Consider the following 21599-nt stretch of genomic DNA (forward strand, 5'->3'; position numbering starts at 1 on the left):
TTTGATAATATAATCAGAGTCTAGATTTTGACTAAAAAAATCTGGTCATTCATATCAGATCCTGCTCTGTTAAATCCCCCAAACAACAAGCTAGGGAAGTACAGGTGGAGGGGAGGCTGTGTACTGTCAGAACACTCATTCATCATGTCCCAGTGAGTAAATGGGATGAGAAGTTACCATAACCAAGTGTAACTAGAGGCCCAGCCTGGGGGTGGTGTGTTCACTTTGGGGGAATGCTATGTTCTACAGGGAAAGAAGTATATTGGCTGGGGCACAGGACAGCTGGGGTTAGGTGAACCTGGACACCATAATCTGAAGAACTGTTGAAGTAAAGCAGGGTACTCAGTCTGGAAGATGCTGATTGCTGTCAAGTGGTTGGGGGTGCACAAAGCTACAAGCTGCCTCCTTCCCGTCCGCCCGGTGGAGCTGGGACAGACCTGCTCAAGGCAGAGGAAGGATGGCCCCTACCAATCAAGGCAGTTCTGTGATAGGATGCTGTGCTGGCTAGCTTTATATCAACTTGGCAAAGGCTAGAGTCATTTGAGAAATGGGAACCTCAGTTGAGAAAAGGCCTCCATAAGAGCAGGCTGCAGGCCAGCCTGTAGAGCACTTTCTCTATTTATTAGTGACCAACAGGGGAGGGCCCAGCCCATTGTAGGTGATTCCATCCCTGCACTGGTGGTCCTGAGTTCTATAAGAAAGCTGGCTGGGCAAGCCATGAGGAGCAAGCCAGTAAGCAGCTCCCCTCCCTGGCCTCTGCATCAGCTCCTGCCTCCTGGTTCCTGCCTGGTTTGAGTTCCTGTCTTGACTTCCTTCCATGGTGGATTACAATGTCAAAGTGTAAGCCAAATAAACCCTTTCCTCCCCAAGTTGCTTTTGGTCTTGGTGTTTTACCACAGCAATAGTGACCTTAACCAAGACAGATGTGCTTTCTGAGATTAGTGTCCTGTGCTTATGGAGGTGCTGGTGCTCATGCTGAAAGATGGTAGGTGCTGGCAGTGCGCGTGTCTGGGTCTCTCTTCCAAGCACTGAGAGCCTGGTACAAACCTAACCCTCCTGTAAATGATGGATCAGTGTGCTTTCTTTTCCTCATGGGCCTGTTCCTCTTCTGCTGCAAGAATGGAATGCACGGTGTGAGTGTGTATGTGAGAGAAAAAGTGTGTGTGTTTGAGGGGGGGGAGAAAATGTGTCTATATGTAGGTAAGGAGTGTATGTGTGTGTGTGTAAGAGAGCATTGTATAAGAGTGTTTGTGTGTGAGAGAGAGAGAGACTGTGTGAGAGTGTGTGTTATGTGTATATGTGTAGGTAAGAGGGAGTGTGCATGTGTGTGTGTAAGAGAATATTGTATAAGAGTGTGTGTGTGTGTGTGTATGTGTAAGAAAGAGTGTGTGTACTTGGGTGCACACCTGTTTAGGAACAGGAAGAAGAGATAGTAGCACAAAACCCAAAAAGCAGAAATGGCAAAGCTTCAGAAGACACAACCCAGAGTGACCGTGACGTGTGTGTGTGTGTGTGTGTGTGTGTGTGTGTGTGTGTGTGAGAGAGAGAGAGAGAGAGAGAGAGAGAGAGAGAGAGAGAGAGAGAGAGAGAGAGAGAGAGAGAGGTCTAAGGAAAACACTGTAAAGAATTGCAAGCTCAGCAGATCTATCCGCCGGCTGTTTCCCATAATGCGCCCCATTATGTGTCTCCTGGGGAGCTCTTGGCACACACAAAAAAAGCAGAGAAGTTTCCTTGCTTTGGTGACAAGAGTGCCCCACTGTGCATCCCCAGAGCCTGGAGGCACCTGGCTCTCTGGTTCTTACAACAGGATTTAAACTTCTGAGACCTCCCCGACCTCCAGCCCTGCCAGCCCAGGGACAGCCAGGGGAGACCACTGATTTCCTGCAGTCTTGCAGAAAGTCATCAAAGAAGTCAAGGCAGCCATACCCTGAAGCCTCCACCCTTCCCCTCCCTCAGTCAGCCCTTGGGCGCCAAGCGCCCCAATGTACGGGCTCCATGGGTTCAGCATGGACCCGTTGCAAAGCCCACGCCTGGGATCAGAACGGCTACTCTCTTTCATCTTTTCACAGGAACGCCCTTAAAATCAAAAACAACACTAGATCAAGACGACGCCTCCGCGTTAACACATAAGAAATCTGACTTGGAAGGTAATGCTTGGGATGACTTTAAATGACCGTAGAAGTTACTAACCCAGCCACAAGAAGGTAAGAAGTGCAAACGTAGCCTGGCCCGTGCTGAGGAGAAGGCTCCCTCAGCCAGGCATCCTCACTGACGGTCCATGGCCAAGGCATCATTCATTCCTAGAACGTAGCACCAAGGAAAGACACCGAATCAGAGGCAGGGCCCTGGAGGTTTTCCAAGGAGAAGAAACAGCATCTATGATTGGAGGCAGGTGGGAAGATAATGGTCATCAGACATGGCATTTTCTTGTTCACTGAGCAGGATATTGAAATGGGCAAATTGTAACGAGAAAGAAGAAACAGGAACAGGGGGAAGGGACCAATGTTTACTGAGGGTCACTACAGGCCCCAGACTGCTGTGGACCGAGCTTCTCTCTGCCTGTGCGATCTCAACCTCCATCACCTCCCCTTACCCCTCAGCTTAAGAGGTGATTTTAAAATCAATTCCCCCAGGGATTAAAAGGTCCACATATGTGGCAGTAATAATTTCTCCTATTCTTTTTGGCATTTGAGGCCCGTAAAACAGAGAAAGGCAGATTGCAGTAAGAGTCCAACTTGACCTATTATTTAGAGATTCCTGCTGTGTGCTGTGCGCTGGGGAGGCACCCCAGGTGATTGCTCCCTTGCTAATGCAGCTTAAATATATCAAGTCCTGGAGAGGAACCTGGGGACATGCTGGCACACAGCCCCCGAACCTCCTGAAGGAGAATAAAACGGAAAATAAGAGTCTGCAGAGGAAAGCAGAATGGCCGGTGTGGGAAAGGGCCAGAAATCCGTCTCCATATTCCAAAGTACAGGGAGGAACTTATATATGGGCCTTACTGGGGACCAGTGCAGTAAGACCAAGAGATGCAGGAAGGACCTTGGCAGTGGGATTTTGTGATGGGAGAGGGAGACGGGGCTTCATTGCGAACACAGCCTTGACAAGAGGGATTCACATCCAAAGAGCAGGCAGAGGTGAATGGATAGAAATGCCTGTGAAGGAGGCATCAGGGGGAGCAGGTTCTCAGTGAAAGGCAGCCCGAGGGATCAAACACCTAGCTTGGTAGATTTTCTGAACCAGTGAAGAACCAGGCCTGGGCTTGAGATGCTCAGGTCTCAGGGTGTGGCGCTCCCGCTAAACGGACTCAGGAAGGCATTGGCTACAACTAGGTTTCAGAAAGACGTGAACAGACAGGCCAAGGAGACGACAGTTGAGGAGGTGAGTAAACTTTGGCCAAGCAAAGGTTCCTGTCATTGGAATATGGGGACCAATGCTCCCACTCCGTGTGGGAAACGTACACGGAGCAAACACCCCAAATTCAAGTGTGCGGTTCTATCAAGAAGAGCCTTGGCAGAGAGGCACCAAGACAAGGTGGAATCAAAATTTGCTCTTAATCAGATGGGAGGGAAAGCGTGCTACTGGGGACTGTGTGTTACCGGGCATCGGGCTCCGTCAGGCCTGGTCTCCGAGCCACCCTAAAGAGGAGCATTTTTGTCCTCAGGGTACAGGTGAAGGGCTAGGCTGTCTGAGGGGCGAGCGACATGGCAAGTGGCACAGGTTTTATGAGACAGGGCCACCTCTTGCTCCCGGCCTGGCACACCCCTCTCCCCACCCTCCGTGGAACAGATAACGATCTCATCAGCATGGAAGCAGAGGCCACAGGAAACCCCCAAAGGAGCCATTAACTAGAAATAAAGATTCTGTTACTCAGTCCAGTCACAGCTCCGCCACTGCCGTTGACGGTGTGTTCCGCGGACACACCGCGGACGGAGCCCGGTGATGTTAATAAGCTTAATAATCACACTGAACCCAGCCCGGCTGCACCGCTGCTTAATGTTCAGGGGTGCCAAGCTCACCTCCTTCTTGCAGGAAACGCTACTCACTCTCTTCCTTCGGTTAACTCTGGATTATTTGGTAAAGCCTGTTAAAATAAGGAGTCACCGGCAATGAGGTTTTGCCGGGCTGTCAGGCCCCAGCCAGGCTCAGACTCCATCATGTCTGCTGGCCACAGGAGTCAGTGGCGCCACATCGCAGAGCCTCTTACCCTTGCCACCTGCCTGGCGGTCTCTTGGGCTCCTGTCGTGCCCATTCACTCGCTCCTCTTCTCCGATGCTAGCCACAAGGAGCTCCTGAGTGCTTGCTTGAACCCTGATGGGTTCTTGTTGGGTGTTCCTAAATGGCTTTTCAAAAGTACTGTAGGAACATACCGTGTTCTTAGCACCCCGGTGATGGTGGCATGCATGCCCCTGTAAGAGTTATGGGGAAAATGGCCGCCTGTGAAATCTCAGCTACCACAAGCTTGTCTAGAACAAAGCACCGATATGTAGATGAAATTTGCAGACAGAAAGAACCGAGTCAGGCACCCTGTCAGGAGTATGAAGGAGTAGAGGCTTTTTCTAGTGAACCCAAAATTAACACGTGGAGACCACAAGGAGTACCCCTACCCTGGACCCCAAATGCATAATAAGGGGACAGAAGTAAATGAACTAAGCCATCCCTGTGACTCCCTGCTGGGTTTCCAGGGCTCTCTGGATGCCCTGGCTTGAAGGACCTGTATCATCCTGAAGCTGAGGTGACAAGTCACTGTCATTTCCCTAGGGACACAATATCCAGCTAGAGCTGCTTCCTCCGAGCCCTGCCTTGGGAGCCACACCTTCCCAGGAGTGGGGGAGAGAGAGACCAGAGTTATAATTATCAATTCCACAATTCAGTTCGCATCCCCGTCACCCTGAAGGCTAGAAACCCTTCTCCATTTCCTAAGCCTCCAGGCTAGGGCTGACCATGAAATGCAAAAGTGTGCACCATTTCTGGTAGACGCTCTTGACTGTTTTGGACTGGGGAACCCTCTCCTAACTTGATTAGCAATGGTGAGCCATAGGCAAGTCTAGACATCAGCAAATTTGAGAGAGCTAGTGGGAGATCAATAAAGTTCTTGGAACTTCTGACATAAAACTAAATCTCCCTTGAGAACACGAAGTCCCCCTTGACAATCCACAAGGACCTCTGCAGCTAGCCCCTGCCCTCCATCTCCTCTGCTGGCTCCCCAGGCACCTTCTTAATGCTCCACACCAGGTATCCCGTGCTTTTGCAGTTTTCCAACATGTGTGTACCTGTCTCTCCAGTCTCATGACTGGGCAGCAGTGGGGCAGGGCGGGGTGGGGGCGGGGGAGGTGGTAATACCACCCAATTCCTAGCCATCTGCCTGCTCTCCATCTACTTCATTCAAGCATTACTTTGCCAAGCTGACGTTCACCAGACATCAGGACCACAGCAGTTCCCTTAAGTCGGCCACTGAAATTACTTATTCCATGCCTATTTTATTATTACCCCCATGTTGAGTCGTACATAATTTAATGAATTTGCATCCTTGGTGATGCCTATGGTTTTCTTGTTGAACTGATGAGAGTGAGGTAATAAATCTATTTCCTTTCTCTCTCTCTCTCTCTCTCTCTCCCCCTCCCTCCCTCCCTCCCTCCCTCCCTCCCTCCCTCTCCTCTTTTCTCTCTGGTTTGATTTTCCCTCCAAATGCACTTCCTTTCAATGTTCCTTCCCAAACTGAAAGCCTCGGAGAGCTTCCCTCAAGGGTCCTTTTGGGACACTATACTAAATGAGCCTTTTGACAAGCAGGAAGATGAAGCCTATGAGGTAAGTGGGTGAAGAACTACAATCTCCTACCTAGAAGGAGACACAGCTTTCACATAGCTACATGGGACTCAGGAATAACAGGCCACATTTGCCTTCTTCCAGAACATTTCTTGGGCAAGCAGGCTGAACAGGGAGCCCCCATCACAAGTACCTCAACATCCCAGGGCTTTGCCACTAGAGGACATGAAACACAACCAGACTTATTATTTATTGCCTTCAGTAGTCTGATTCAACCTTGATTTTTGAATATTGAAGTTACCTTGTGCACATGATTTTTAAATATTGAAATGGTAAAAAGGCTATAAAATAAATTTTTCAACTCTCCTCTTTACCTCCCAGAAATAGCTATTATATAGTGTACTTTATGGACATGCCTGGAAAATTTAATACATATTAAATATACTTATTACAATAGCACAACTAGCCACTTATGAGACCAGAATATACATTCTGTCTATTTCTCATTTTTCCCTGGGTAATATATTTTGGAAATCTGTATTTCATTATATATTCTTTTATGTTGTTGTTTTGGTTTTTCAAGACAGGGTTTCTCTGTGTAGCCCTGGCTGTCCTGGAACTCACTCTGTAGACCAGGCTGACCTTGAATTCACAGAGATCTGCCTGGCTCTGCCTCCTAAGTGCTAGATTAAGGGCGTGCACCACCACTGCCTGGCTTCATTACATACCTTAAACCTTTACTTAACTGGTATCCTATCCCTATCATTGGGTAGTTTTCTGGTAGATGCAGTATTTAATACATGCACATGTGTGTGTGTGTGTGTGTGTGTGTGTGTGTGTGTATGAGAGAGAGAGAGAGAGAGAGAGAGAGAGAGAGAGAGAGAGAGAGAGAGGAGAGAGAGAATCTGTATCCTTGACTCAAAAAATAATGACAGTTGTGTATTGCTGCAGCCTGAGAGACCAGCTCTCAAGGCTGCACCTAGGGATTTTTTCCCGCGTAGCGGGGACTTTAGGAAACTTTTATCTGAGGGTCTTTAGGAGTAAATTTCTATCAGAGGGAATCAGACTCAAACACAAACTGAGGGTATTTCACTTGATTCTCTCTAGCTTTTTTTTCCAGCTCTAATTCTACCTATTTTCTTTGTTCTACACAGCAATATACACATTTTACAAGAGGTTTGAGGCAGGAAAAAGAAAAGTTGCCAAAGCTACATCTCAGGGTCACAGCACATTCCTTGAGTAAATGATAAGGAGCAGAGCCATTTTCCATGGCAACACACAGGTAGGGCCTTGGTGCTCAGCACTTTCCCAGGGACTGGCATTGAAAGTGCCCCAAACCTAAAAATATATTCTCTTACCCTGTTTGTAACACCAGATCACAAGGAAGGGAGCTTGTAACCCTTTATTTAAGGCTGTGAGGCCAGACCATCCTCTGTAGCCCTGGCTAATTGTGAAACTTTTTTCACGGTTTAGCTAGACAAAGCTATTTCTCTCTGGACTTGATTAATTGATTAATTGTTATTTGGGACCTAAACAGTGAACAATTAGTTAGTTGAACCCTAAGTTTTATATCATATACTGAGGTTAGAAGTTTGTGCAGAGTGTTAATTGTTAAGGAATTTAGTAGGGAGTGGCCACTGGTCTGTGTTATCAGCTAGGCCTGGCTAGAGAGACTAGCATAGTATTTTCGGTTGCTTTGTGCTCAATAACCTTGATTAGACATCTGCAACTTTGTCTTTGTGAATATCTGTAAAGTTGTAACTTGTGATCCATTTACAAAGATGTTCAGTCTAGTTTGAATTTGCTCTTGAGGTTTTGAATCAATTAATTGTATGTGGCTTGTCTTAGAACTGAGAAGAAATTGTTGTTGTTGTTGTTGTTGTTTATGCCAGTCTGAGCTAGTGATAAGAAAACAAGGCCTAAGTGTCTTAGAGTCTTCATGGAACAACAGATCTAGTTATGAAACATATCCTAGTATATTTTCTATTTATCAAAATTATACAGATTAAGGAGAAGTCATCTCCCTGACCATCCACAGATATCTGTGCCCATAAGATTGAGATGTAATCATGAGGTTACATTACATACACACATCACGTGAAATTACACATTACAGTGCAGGTATTGGGTCTCCCCACAGCTGTTTTTGCACATGTGAAATTACAGACAGAGGCAATCGTTTTTAGAGTCTGTGTAAACGTGTAAACGTTTTCAAGGTCCTGTAAACCTTGCTTGACAGAGTTCTTCCATCAGGGAGTAATTTCTCTGATGGATCAACACCTGAATTATCCATTGCCATCTGCTGTGTATTCTTGTGGCCTCTGGCGAAGCCATTGCTACCAGCAGCTCTCACTAGTGTGTGATGACCACACCTGTAATCCCAGCACTGGAGAGGTTGAAGTAAGACAACGAGTTTGAGTCAGCCTGGGCTATGCTGTAAAGCCCTATGACAGAAACAAAACAAACAAGACTGGCAGGTTTCCATCCAAATAATTTTGGCCATTTTCCTCTTCGCAAGAGACCGTAAGAGAGCCCCTCCATGAAAGTCAGCAGCAGGACCCATCTGGCAGGGTGGAAATGGCGATGTGTTGCCTTTTGCACTCAGACTGCATGATAATGGGGTGTTTTTTCCTGCTCATAGGCCTCATGTGTCTCCTCTGCGAGCACCCAGTGGGAGGGTCTCTTGGCTGTCCTTCCATTCTGCTGCTTACAGCTTTTCCTACCGGGTTTATAGGAACTTCTTTTTAATTTATTTGTTTTGTCTGCATGTGTGTCTATGCGTCACAAACATGCTTGGTGCCTACAGAGGCCAGAAGGAGTCAGATTCCCTGGGACTGGAGTTACAGACAGTTGTAAGCCACCATCTGGGTGCTGGGAACCAAACCCAGGTCCTCTGGAAGAACAGCCAGTGCTCTTAACCACTGAGCCATCTCTCCAGCCCTATGGACACTTTTTGATAAAGAAAGAACCTAGTCCTTTTCCGGCATCTGTGTTGTGAAGGTTTTTTTCAAGTCTTTGTATTTCAAATCCTTAATGGTCTTCCCCACAACATGGTCATTTTTCATTTTTATGTAGCCTCATTGATCAATATTTTCTCTTATGGCTCTCAGCTATTATTTTATGTTTATTAAAAGGTCTTTTCATGCTCAAAAAGGATTTTATAAATCACTTGGGGTTTTTTTTCTACTTCTGTTAGGATTATTTTAAAAAGTATAACTGAGATGTATTTGAAACATATACTATATACTATTATTTACATACATATATACATAAATGTGTATGTGTATGTATAGATGCATATACATGTAAATATACACATATATATACATATAACTTAGTAGATCCAGCCAGAGTGCCCTGAAATATTGAGAATCAGTTTTGCATTTCTAAAAATCACTCCGGTAGTTTTGTAGATGGTGGGCTGCAGTGGAGAAACTAAGGACAAGGAGAAAAACAACTTCACAGGATTAGTACAGATAAACAGTAATGTTGTCTGGCTGCTCAGGGACGTGACATGGGATTCAGTGACACTCAGGAGACTGGGAAAGTCCAGAGGAGAAAGGCACGCTTGCAGGTTGAAGCAGAAACTTCCACTTGGTCCACACTGAGTGCTAAGTGCCTGTAGGAGATCCAGATAAGGTCCAGCTAAAAGCCAAGGAGGAAGATCTTGGTTGCAGAGTTTGGTGTGGGATCCTTATTAGTTTACCATTGTACTGAGGAGAAGTTGGCTTAAACAGCAGAAGTGTGTTGACCTTCAGGCCTGGAGGCTGGAAGCCCAAAGTCTAGGTGTTGGCAGTCTTGACCCTTCTGCGAGCTCTGAGGGAAGGCTGTGTGCCTCAGGCCTCTCTCCTAGGCTATGGATGGCATCTCCTCCCAGGTCACATCATCTTCTCTCCCTAGCCTTTAGTATCCTTTAGTATCCTCTCCCCACTTAGGTAAGGGTCTAAGTCATGTTGGATGAAGGCTGCGGTAGTTCATGCTGATTGTCGACTTGACGAGATCTAGACCAACCAGAAGACAAACCTCTGGGCCTGGCTGTGAGGGGTTCTCTCTCCCTAGCAGTGAGTGGCACCCCTCCATGAGCTGCGAACCTGGACGGACATGGAAGGAGAGGAGGAGGTGGGCAGCTGTGCAGCGGGCCACTCTGCTGCTCAAGCGCTGTTGCCCGCAACTCAGGGACAGCGGCACCAGGCCACAGACACCAACCCCCTGACAGACAGACACTCAACAGCTCTGCACCACTGTCACTGAACACCAGACACAGGCTGCCCACATCATATGTAACTTTGAAAGGTTAACGTCAGTCATTCACTCTAGGAGGTTAACAAGTTAATGATACACAATCTGTTATCACATATTGAACAATAATAACCGTAACAACCTCAACTTGGAGATACGCTGGGAACAGGTAGGCTCAATCCCTAGTTCCTCTCCAAGAAGTCTACCTTCATCTCTATCAAAAAAAAACAAACAAACAAACAAAAAAAAAACGTGGAAAAAAAAAACAAGGTGGGGACTCACCTGTGGGTCAGTCATAGTCAGCAGCAGAGCCCTGGGACAGAACGGTCCCATTTATGAACACATAGACAGAGAGGAAGACCACAACATAAGCCCCTTTGAATGCAGAACTACCCATACACTAGATGTTACAAGCCTTGACCTTGAGTAAGCCAGCCATCCCTGGGAGTTCAGTCACGTGTAAGGTACAGAAAGCCTGCTACATACTTCAAATATGGAGATGTGTCTGTAGTCTATAACCATTTCCACAGTCAAAACATGATTTTATGTTCCCAAAAGATTTCGTAACATACAGATACTAAATATAATTCTTCAGGGAATTGGGGGAGCAGGCAAGAAGAAGATCTGATAGTAGTGGGAGATTTCTTTATCCTTTTGTATTTTTATGGTGTGTGTGTGTGTGTGTGTGTGTGTGTGTGTGTGTGTGTGTACCACAACATGTTTGTAGAGGTCAGAGGACAAGTCTCGGGGGCTGGTCCTTGCCTCTCCCGTAATTGAAACAGAGTCTCTCTTGCTTTTTCTGCTGCCATTCTGCAAACTCCATGCTAGTTATCCCAAGCTTCTGGGTAATTGTCCTCTCCTATCATAGGAATGCTGGGATTACAGATGCAGGCCACCACATCGAGATTTTTACATGGGTTTCAAGAATCAAACTAGAGCCATCAGGGTTGGGTGGCCATCATCCTGGCCCTGGAAGATTTCTTTAAGAGAATCCTCCTGGCCCTTCGGCAGCCTCACATGCACAGTTGGTATTTCTTAGCAATATATTAAAGTATCACCTGGTATGACTGGGGTCAGAAAAGTTACTAGCTGACAAAGCCTCAGTCTCCACTTCCAGGCTGCTTCATCCTGTGATCCTTTTGCAGTCTCTTCCCAGCTCCTATCAGTCTGTGTTTAGGGAGATAATCATCGAGCTGGCGTCTCGCCACCAACTGGAAGAGGAGCTGGACATGCCCTTGAGCAAGCTGATGGAGGGCGAAAACAGGAAGAAGCTGGGCCTCCTGTAAGTAACTGTCGAGGGCAGTTGGTCAGTGGGTGCCAGGAAACCAGATGTGGTAACAGGGCAAGTGTAAGCCCTGAAAACCTGGGGAAGAGAACCGAGCTAGGGTCAGGCTGGAGCCCTGAGTCAGGATGCAAGCCTGGGCCAGACACGTGCACATGGGTAATGCCCAGGAGTCAGTGCACACATGATCCAGTTACTAGACCCAGAATTCACACGGAAGGAACCGTAAGGATGTGGCGCACAAAACAGAAGCCAAGGCAAGCAATGCCTTTGATTTGTACATTGACATGAGCTCAATGCCTTGATCGTTGTGGAAGGTGGTGCTTGGTCTGTCTTTAAAGATAAGTCACATGGGCTGAGGCTACATGACCTTTTCCTACCAGGACCGATTTGCTGTCTGTTTCCCATGGATATTAGTGTCATTTCTATTTGGTTGGATGTAGCTATTTGAGTGGTTGCATGTTGCTTTGAGTTTCGAGGGGTTTCCGAATGGTTCTGGACAGTTCGTGGACAATGCTATTTTTCCAAGCCATGTAACCCCCATGTGATTCAGATCAGGCATAGGAAAGCAGGGACTTAACTCATACAGCTACCCTGGCACCTGGACCTCCATGCCTGCCCCTGACCCCAAGATGACCCTCTCTGGATTCATTTTGAAAGATAATTCAAGTACCCATGCTGATCAGTTACAGGTCATGTGGGAAGAACTGAGGAGATGCCACATGGCACCCCTTAATTCTTGAGAGTACCGACCAGAAGGGAACCTGGGTCAGAAGAGGAGCTCTCCACCTGGCTTTCCCTGAGGTTAAGACTCCACAGCCTCTAGGTCCACCTTATCCTGTATTGTGATACACAAACATGGATTAAACTTGACTTTTGAAGATTATTTACATTCCTTTCAGGTTGAAGAAGAATTTTGAAAAATACAGAGAGACGATTATGTGGATTATTAAAAAGCGTGAAGGTAAGCACCATTCTACCAGTCTGTACACATGCCTGATCTTTGTTTGCCTACTTGCTTGCTAGGTTTCTCCTCTCAAATACTATTCAGGACCCCACCACCCCCAACTGCCCCACTCCCCCACCCCATCCCCCACCTAGGGAATGGTGCCACCCACAATGGCCTGTGTCCTTCCACATCAATTAACAAGACAATTCCCACAATCAAGACTGACCTACAGACATGCCCACAGGCCAAGCTGATCTAGACAATTCCTCAGTAAAACTCTCGTCTCATGTGTTAAAACTAACCAGTTAAAACTAAACTTCTAATTTGAAAATGAAATAATAATATAATAATAAGGCTGGGTTCCCCATAATGCACCACCATCATGCCTGTCTACACCCTGTTTCTCTGGATACCAAAAGCCTAAAATGTTTGAGCAGCCTGTACAGAGAAGCAATGGTTTTAATTGAAGAGTGGCTTCCCCTTCATGGTCCTGATAGAGCCAGTTCCAAGGAAACCTCTAGACACCTTTGAGATGCTGTTCACTTGGTTCTTGTCTCTGGCCTATTGTCCCGTATTACTGATCTATCTCCCCACATTTCTGGACACTCTCATTTCCAAGCTAAGGTTGAGTTAACATGCCATCATATAGGGAGCCACTTCAAGAACAGCTCCGTGATAGTTACAAAGCCCTGCTGGCCTTGTCCTGAAGTTCTTAGTAATTTCGGAACAAGGGTCCTTGCGTTTTTATTTTGCATCATTAAATGAGATAGCATCTCCTATCCAGAACCACCTATTCCAAAGAAAAGGCACACCGTAGCCAGGTGGTGGTGGTGCACATCTTTAATCCAAGCGCTTAGGAGGCGGGTGCAGTTTGAGGCCAATCTGGTCTACAGAGTGAGTTCCAGGACAGTCAGGGCCACACAGAGAAACCCTCTCTCAAAAAAAAAAAAAAAAAAAAGGAGAAGGAAGAAGAGGAAGAAAAAGGAGAAGGAAGAAGAAGAGGCACATGAGAACATGATACAACTTATCATCGAAATGCAAAGCTCTTGGTTCCCTTGTGGCACTGGGACTTAAGCCCAGGGTCTTGTGCATCTGTCACTGAGCTGCACACCCGGTCAGTCTGCAAAGCTGACCTTCTGCTGGGTGGCACCCTGTCCATTGCAATGCCATGGTCATTAGAGTCTAAGTTTTTCCATTTCAAGGAATCTGGGATTTGGACACTTTCACCTTTTTCTTGAGATCTGATTCCCACTGACTCCTCCCTTTCTTCACATGGTTCCCATACATTAATTTCATAACTTTTTTTATAAGGTTCTCCACATTGCCTCTCCAGCCACACTGCCTTTTTGCCCCATCATTGCGGAGTCAGAGGCCCCCTGCTGTAGCGCCTCAGTAGTACTTTCTGTTCCTTCTGCCTGGGACACTCTTGTGTCCAGCATCCTGTGGCTCACTCCCCCACTTCAACCAGGACTCAGCTTAAATGTCCCATTCTCAGAAATCTGTTCTTTGGCTTCCCTCCATAAAGCAGTGTGTGCGTATGCCAGCAGGCGTCCTTCTCTGCACAGTAGCTCGTCACAGTACCTATAACCAGCTGGGCATATCACATGACACAACAGGGACCATAGCCCACCCCACCCCCTCCATGATTAGGATGCTTCCTTGTAGTCAGGATGTTCACTGAGAGCAGCAGCAAACCGGTGGTCTAGCCGCACCTGCCTCTACCAGGTCACCTGCCTCTGCCAACCCATTCCCACTCCAGCCGTCAGCCACACAATACTCATGCCAGGACCCCCTCACACACTGCGTGTCACAGACATGCTGTCCTGAAGTCACCTGGGCTTTAAGAGCTGCATTCCCTTTCCCTGTGAGCTCTCGTGGCAGCCTGCACTGGACCCAAATGGTGGACACTCAGGGCTTGCTTAACTGATCTCCCCCAACCCAGGTGCCCAGTAAGCCAGGCTCCTTATCCCCACCAAGAGGGATGCCAGGGGCAACAAATCCTCACTGTGGCTCTTTGTACCATGTTCAGCTCACCAAGGAGTATGGGAAGGGAGCTTGCCCCTCCAACTCTACTGTTTAAAAAGGACAAAAAGATTAATACAGAAATGTGTTTCCATGAAAACTATGTTAAATGCTCTTTTAAATGCTCGATAAGAAAATAACTTCTTAAAAACCTGCTTTCAGTACAATGGGAACCAAACATGCAAAATGTTTGGAGACTGTGTAGAATATCTTTAAAGAGGATCAACCTTTTAGAAACTGCCAGAACTGAATAGTAAGAAATAAACTATGGGGCTGGGGATATGGCTCAGTTGGCAGAGTGCTTGTCTTACATGTACTAGGTCCTGGGTTCAAAGCCTAGCACTGCATTAACTAGGAGGTGAGGCATGTGCCTGCAATTCTAACACTCCAGAAGTAGTCAGTGGGATCAGGGGATCAATGCCAGTCTGAGCTACAAGAGATCCTATGTCAATATACGAATGAATAATTTAAAACTAAATGCAATTTAAGTAGAAATAATCACAGAGCCCCAGTCACCAGACCTTAAAAGAAAGGCTTTTTTCCTGTATCTTAAATAACACGTTAACAGATATTTATATTTTACATTAAAATAGCATGTCCAAGGTACATTGACTTTTTCGGAAAAGTTAACCCTTGAGTGAGCCCATTTTTTTCATTCAGGAGCTCTTGAGTTGGGCCAAGTGCAGCACCCATTGTTCTGTAGTGAGCATGCAGCTGCACCCCTGCCCCCTCAAGGCTGTGCAGGCTGCACCACATCTCTGCTTGTCATCCAGCCGTGGGCTGGTACACAACAGACTCATAACAATACCTATTGAATGGAGAAATGGAGAAATAGGCCGCTGGAATTCCAGTTCCCTCCTTTCCATTTCCAAAGGCCTTGCTTCCCCTGCCCGCCCCCCCAGCATCCGCCCCTTACCTGAGTCCTCCAACCCTGTAGCACCTCAATAGATGGACTGGTGCAGTCACCCAGCTGAAAGCATTCTCATATGCTTGTTGAACAGCAAGTCAGAAGATGGCAGAGAAGTGCACTACCATTACCTACCTCATATCAACTCTGATACAGCCCAAAGAGCCAGAGCCCAAAGAAGTCGTGAGACGGGTTTCCACTTTCAGGAGGTTAAGACTAGACACCGAATGGACCCGGGCCAAGATGAAGGTAAAAATGGCAATGTGTTGGCGCATTCACTGGGAACAGGCTTTTTGTTTCTGTTTTCGGGTCCGGTGAGGCGCACACGTCATCAGAGAGCTGTCGATGCCAATATATAAAGTAGACACAAACATGAAAAAATGTTCTCAATATGTGGAGCCCCGGCTGCCTGTGTAGGCTGTTAGAACATTGACTAGAGGCCTGGCTGAGTGTCTTCTCCTTGTAGGACCTGTATTAAGTAAGCAATTAAATGTAAGGATAGGAATAAAGAAACTGCATCACAGGACTGGAGAGATGGCTAAGAGAATGTACTGCTCTTCCAGGAGACCTGAGTTCAAGTCCCAACACCCAGTTCAGGCAACCCAACTGCCCTTAACTCCAGCTCTGGGTACCTCACATCTCTGGCCTTGTCAGACACCCACACACATGGCATTCACGCACACACACACACACACACACACACACACACACACACACACACACTTTAAAATTAATAATAATAATAATAATAATAAACTATGTAATAGAATAGGTAGTTTCCTTGGTAATAAATTAGAATCACTATTTTAAAAAAAAACAGTTACACAGTGAATAGATACATAAACTGCAGTACATGCATAGAATGGAGCTAGGAGGCTGAGGCAGGAGGATCATGAGTAAGAAGTCAGTCTGGGTTATATATCAAGACCTGACAGACAGAAAGAAAGAGGAGGGATGGAAGGAAAAGAGGCAGGGAGAGATGGAAGGAATGAAGAAAAGAAGAAGAGATGGAGGAAGAGAGGAGAAAGGAGAGGAAGAGGGAGGAAAGGAAAACAGAAAAAAGAGAAATGTGAGCGGTCAAGCTGAGGAGAGAAGGAGGAAACTTGAGTTCATCTTACTAAGTGGAGGGAGCCAGCATGGCAAGACAGCATGGTCCAACCGTCGTCTCGCATTCCGAGAAAGTGACAGCTATGGAGAACATAAAATGATGGGCTGCTGCAGGGGCTATTTAGAGTCAGGGGATAGGAAGAGCAGAGGATTTTCAGGGTCGTGAAGCCACCCGCTGGGGACATTTTTGAGGGAGTAAGATCCAAACCACAGCATTGGCTAATGGCATAGAGCCCTATCTCCAGGCCACTGAGGCAATGAAGTCAGGATGGTACTCATAAGCCACCGCAAGCAAGCAGCTGAGCAAGCAGACGCCTGTTTCTTGCTCATGTCACATCCATTTCCCTTCATCTCAAAGCTCTTTTGAGTGGTTTTCCTAGGAGATGGGTCTCAGAGATCTGGGTCCTTCTATCAGTGGTCTTTATCATCCCAGAGTTCTGGTGTCTACTTGCCTTAACAGAATTCCCAAAGCCAGAGCCACATTTAAATCCCATCAAGGAAGACTACTCACATGACCCCCATGTAGCTGCAAGGGAACTGGGCAGGAGATTTCTGCTGGGTGTCCAGAGCGGAATGTTATCCGTTTGTACTCAGAGGAAAACCAGCCAACAGTGTTCATATGACCCTGGCGGCTTTATTTTTGGTGAAGTGGAAGAGAATGGAAAGGGAGCACTGTCCACCATAGCGCGTCTTCCAGCCTCCATGCACGCTCCACAGCCTCCGTCTCTCAGTCCTACGTGTAGAAGGAAGGTATAGGCAACCCAACCCAACCCAACTTCTGCAGACAGGGCAAAGGGCTCTCTGGGTTACACAGACCATAATAGGGTTAGAAGCCTCACTAGATTCTGGCTTCCTCACTCCCCCACCCCTGGCCTCACTAAACTAAAGAAAACATTCTCCAATTAGCCTAATCAACTCACATAGCCCTTCCAAACACCCGCGGGGTCTCTGCAATGACTGGGCACACAATAGCCCACTGAGCCAACCTCAGCAAACATCATATAAACTAGGTCCTCCTGCCCCAAGGCATTTATTTAGTAACAACGATGGTATCGCCAAATGTACCATATCCATTGCCCAATGTAAGCTTTGGCATCAAAGAAGAAATCATATTGGCCCCTGAAAATATTAAGATGAAATAGAGATGAAAATGAAATGGCTTCATTCCCGGGAAAACAGCTAAAACAATATCTGGACCTCATTGTTTTCACTGCTCATAAAATGCGGGAAGAAGGGGTGGGGTCATGAAGAAGAAGGGAAAAATCATCGTTAGCATTCAGATCCAGGAAAGAAATTTACAAGGAATAAACAAAGCACTAGAATAATTAAAACATAAACCAGTGTGTAGAAAAAAAAAAAAAAACTAGTTAGGCAAGCAGCCTTTCTGGCAAGATTGATCCAGGGGGAAAAAGTTTTTAAGTATAAAAAGAACGAAGACATAAGGACAGAGGAAGTCGAGATTTTTTTTAACATGCAAGCTTTGTATGGCAATAAATGCAAAGTTTTACATAAAATGATAATTTCCTAGAAAAATCTAATCTACTAAAACTAATTCAAGAACAAGCTTAAAAAAAACCTAAACTTACTGGTGTTGTGGGTTGAGTTGTGTTTCCTTAAAAGGACATGTTAATGTCCTAACCTCCAGGGCCGTAGAGTATGGCCTCATTTGGAAAGAGCATCCCTAAGGATGCAATTAGTCAAATAAAGATGAAGGTGTACTGGAGTAGGCAATGAGTAGATAGGTCCCTAACCACTTACAAGAAGCCATGAAAGGACACATTACCTCACAGAAACAGAGGCAGAAACTGGGGTGATGATGTGTGTCAGAGATGGTGGGATCACCAAGCACACAGGAGAAGCCTTTCTCCAAGGTTTGATAGACCTTTTTTTTTTTTTTTTTTTTTTTTTTTTGGTTTTCCGAGACAGGGTTTCTCTGTGTAGCTTTGCACCTTTCCTGAAACTCACTCTGTAGCCCAGGCTGGCCTTGAACTCACAAGATCTGCCTGGCTCTGCCTCCCGAGTGCTGGGATTAAAGGCGTGCGCCACCACCGCCCAGCTGGTTTGAGAGACTTAACCCACACCTTCATTTCATACACATTTGCCTCTGCAATGGCGAGAGTATATTTCTTTTTTTAAAGATTTATTTACATATGTGAGTGATTTGCCTGCATGTATGTATGTGCACCATGTGCATGTCTAGTACTTGTGAAGGTTAAAAGATGGTGTTGGATCCCTCGGAACCAGAGTTGCAATTAGTTGTGAGCCACCACCATATGGGTTCTGGGAATGAACTGGGTCTTCTGCAAGAGCAACTAGTGCTCTTGATGGCTAAGCCACTTTCCCAGTCAAGGCAGCAGCGTATCTTGGGTATGGGTGCTCAGAGCACGTAGATGCAGGAACCGAGCATGCTAGTGACGTGACTCCTTGTCTCTTCTTCCCAGGCACATCAAGGTGATGGAAAATTAATTGCCTACCACAGTGGGAGAAGTTTCCGTGTTCTCTTTCCTAATTGCACGGGCCAGATATAGTATCCCCTAGGGAAGAAGGGATGCTCACATTGACACCTAAGGTGTTCGTGTTTCGAGCCTAGCATGTGTTTTGACTGAGAACTGTGTCCTCTTTGGTGTCTAACCTTTCTCTGGGAGAGGGGGCTGTCCCAAGAAACTGCTTGTGCCTTAACCAACTCACAGCTATCCGTCAGGGAACCTGGCTCTGCTTATCACCCGCCAAGGAGTCGCAAAGGTCACGTACATTGTTCTAGAAGACTGTGTAAATAAAAAGATCCGGGGCCTTGTCAACAACTCTGGCCATGCCACCTTCTACAATGAGGATGGAGGGCTCTGGTAAGTTTGGGTCTTCGGACGCTGCCACTGAGGCCATGTGGAAGCTGTAGGGTGGCCATCTGGTCCCTGTCTCCTAATTGTGCATGGTAGAAACATGAGAAGGGGTTCCACGAAGGACTGGAACAGACCCTGCCCTCAGAGAAGGCGTCATAGCATTCCCCAGAGTAAAAGAGCAATCACGGCCTCTGTGATCACAGACCACTGACTTTACCTTTAAACACTTCCCAAGAGCCCAACCTGGTGAGAACTGTCCCAGAAGGCCCTGGGGCCCACTATTTTAGGAGCCTAGGAGTGAGGCCTAGGGACACACACATCATATGCAGAATCCAGTCAAAAGGCATATTCTAAATATTTCATTAAGATCTAACTTGTTTCTTAAGTCTCTAGTTCTGGTAAAGCTTTCTCTCTCTAGTTCAAGGGTGCTAGGTCCCCTCAAACTGTCTCTTAGCCTTTCTAAGTGCTCAGTACTTCCTGTTCCAATGGAAGAGATGACGGTGTGGAGGAAATGTATTATACTGGGTTAACCTGTTTTCATCAAAACCAAATGTGCTCTTATTTCTAAAAGTCTACCCTCGTCCACCTGGCCTTGGCTTTCCATGCCATCTCCTGGTTGGCTCATTTCCCTTGAGAGCTGTTGCTCTCCTCTGACAGTCCCCTGTGCAGAACATGCCATCTGCAAAGTCAGCTCCTGGGCGCAGGGAACACAGGGCCCTGAGGCAAACGACGCCCATCATGAATGGTCGCCAGTCTTGTCTGGTGACATGCAGTGGGGCCTCTTCTCTCTGAAGTTTTAAGGCCAGAAGAAAAATGGAAAAAAATCAAGGACCTGGTCACTGTGGGTGAAGAAACTTGGACCCGAAGGATGACAGCCACTTGCCCTGAGTTGTACATAAAATTAGAGGCACCAGATCTTAGGACATTTACTCTTCCTGATAAAAAGTTAGTCTAAAAGTCATCGACTAGCAGCGATAACCCCGAGGTCTGTCAATACCCAGAGGGCAGAGGGATGGTCAGAGCGGGGTGGGTGGTGGGTGGAGGGGGGTGTAAGAGCTGACTCCATCCTCAAGAGTCTGCTCTGTGGGCCTGGGACCCACAGGGTGGGGAAGGGTGCTGCCATGCTCTCAAGGGAGCGCAGGAGCAGGGAAAGAAGCGCAGGAGAGGAGGCCGTGCTACGTGAGGCCAAGGGAAGCCATGACTGAGCCTAAAGCCAGAACCTGGACTTGGGTGCACGTTCCTTGTTGGAATCTCTCTATCCCACTGTCTCAGTTAGGGTTGCTACGGCTGCAATGAAACCCCATGAGCAAAAGGCAAGTTGGGAAGTGTTTATTACACTTCCACGTCACTGTTCATCAAAGGAAGTCAGGGCAGGAGCTCAAACAGGGCAGGAACCTAGAGGCAGGAGCTGATGCAGAGGCCATGGAGGGGGGCTGCTTACTGGCTTGCTCCTCATGGCTTCCTCAGCCTGCTTTCTTATAGAACCCAGGACCACCAGCCCAGAGGTAGCGCCACCCACAGTGGACTGGGCCCTCCTCCCCCATTAACTGCTGATTAAGAAAATGCCCTACAGGCTTGCCTACAACAGGATCTTATGGAAGCATTTTTCTCAGCTGAGGTTCCCGACTCTTAGGTGACTTTAGCTTGTGCCAAGTTGACAGAAAACTATCCAGCACACTCACCCTGTGGGCCCAGGCGGGAAAGGGAGAGTGGGAGGGGCGGGGCGGGGTGGGGTGGGGCGGGGCGGGGCGGGGCAGGGGCCGTGACACAGGAGAGCTGTATCCCAGGACCCAGCACCAGACGTAGTTTCTGACTCATCTCCTTCCCCCAGGTTGAGCCTGAGCAAACTCCTGGGCTACTACTTTCCCAACGGCAAGCGTCAGAAGGCCTGGAACTGGTGGAATCTGAGCATCCACGTGCACGCCCCCCCTATCATGCGCATCACTTTGCAAGTCAACAAGTACGTCCATATCCAAATAAGGAGCCAGGCGAAGGTCCTCTTCTGCTTCTTCCCCCCCAAGCAGAAGAAGATTTGCTTAAACATGGGCACCAAGTTCAAGGTAACGGCTTCACTCCCCCCCCCCCAACCAGAAACCAGTGAAAGGGAATAGGAGAAGGGATCAGGGTGAGGGGAAAATATACAGCCTCCAAGAACGCACGCTTGACGGCCGGCTTCCTCCAGCCAGGCTGCACCTCCTGCTCTTCATCACCCCCAATAACAATGCCATCACGTTCAGAATCCACCAAGGGATTGATCCGCATCTGAAAATCACCGTCGCACATACAAACGTGTGCTTCAGTACTCTCCGAGGTGATTCTCAGTCCAATCAAGAGGACAATCCTGTCTTAGTGTTTCTGTTGCTATGACAAAACACCATGACCAAAGCAACTCCGGGAGGAAAGGGTTTGTTTGGCTCACACTTCCACATCACTGCTCATCACTGAGGGAAGTCAGGACAGGAGCTCAAGCAGGGCAGGAACCTGGAGGCA

General features: G+C 47.2%; 1 protein-coding gene across 4 annotated transcripts in view; it reads left to right on the forward strand.

Moving 5' to 3' along the window:
• Window positions 1–21599, forward strand: part of Erich6b (glutamate rich 6B) — a 51097-nt gene that overhangs the window by 26377 nt on the left and 3121 nt on the right. For all 4 annotated transcript variants that reach the window (XM_042285188.2, XM_076545389.1, XM_042285191.2 and 1 more), the window contains 8 exons: window positions 2070–2147; window positions 5726–5808; window positions 11151–11287; window positions 12190–12251; window positions 15260–15414; window positions 18714–18799; window positions 18963–19115; window positions 20941–21169. In XM_042285188.2, coding sequence (XP_042141122.2) covers window positions 2070–2147; window positions 5726–5808; window positions 11151–11287; window positions 12190–12251; window positions 15260–15414; window positions 18714–18799; window positions 18963–19115; window positions 20941–21169 — 983 coding nt within the window. The remainder of the gene's footprint in view (window positions 1–2069; window positions 2148–5725; window positions 5809–11150; window positions 11288–12189; window positions 12252–15259; window positions 15415–18713; window positions 18800–18962; window positions 19116–20940; window positions 21170–21599) is intronic.

The sequence above is a fragment of the Peromyscus maniculatus genome, chromosome 9 (assembly GCF_049852395.1).
Source record: "Peromyscus maniculatus bairdii isolate BWxNUB_F1_BW_parent chromosome 9, HU_Pman_BW_mat_3.1, whole genome shotgun sequence".
Taxonomy (NCBI): domain Eukaryota; kingdom Metazoa; phylum Chordata; class Mammalia; order Rodentia; family Cricetidae; genus Peromyscus; species Peromyscus maniculatus.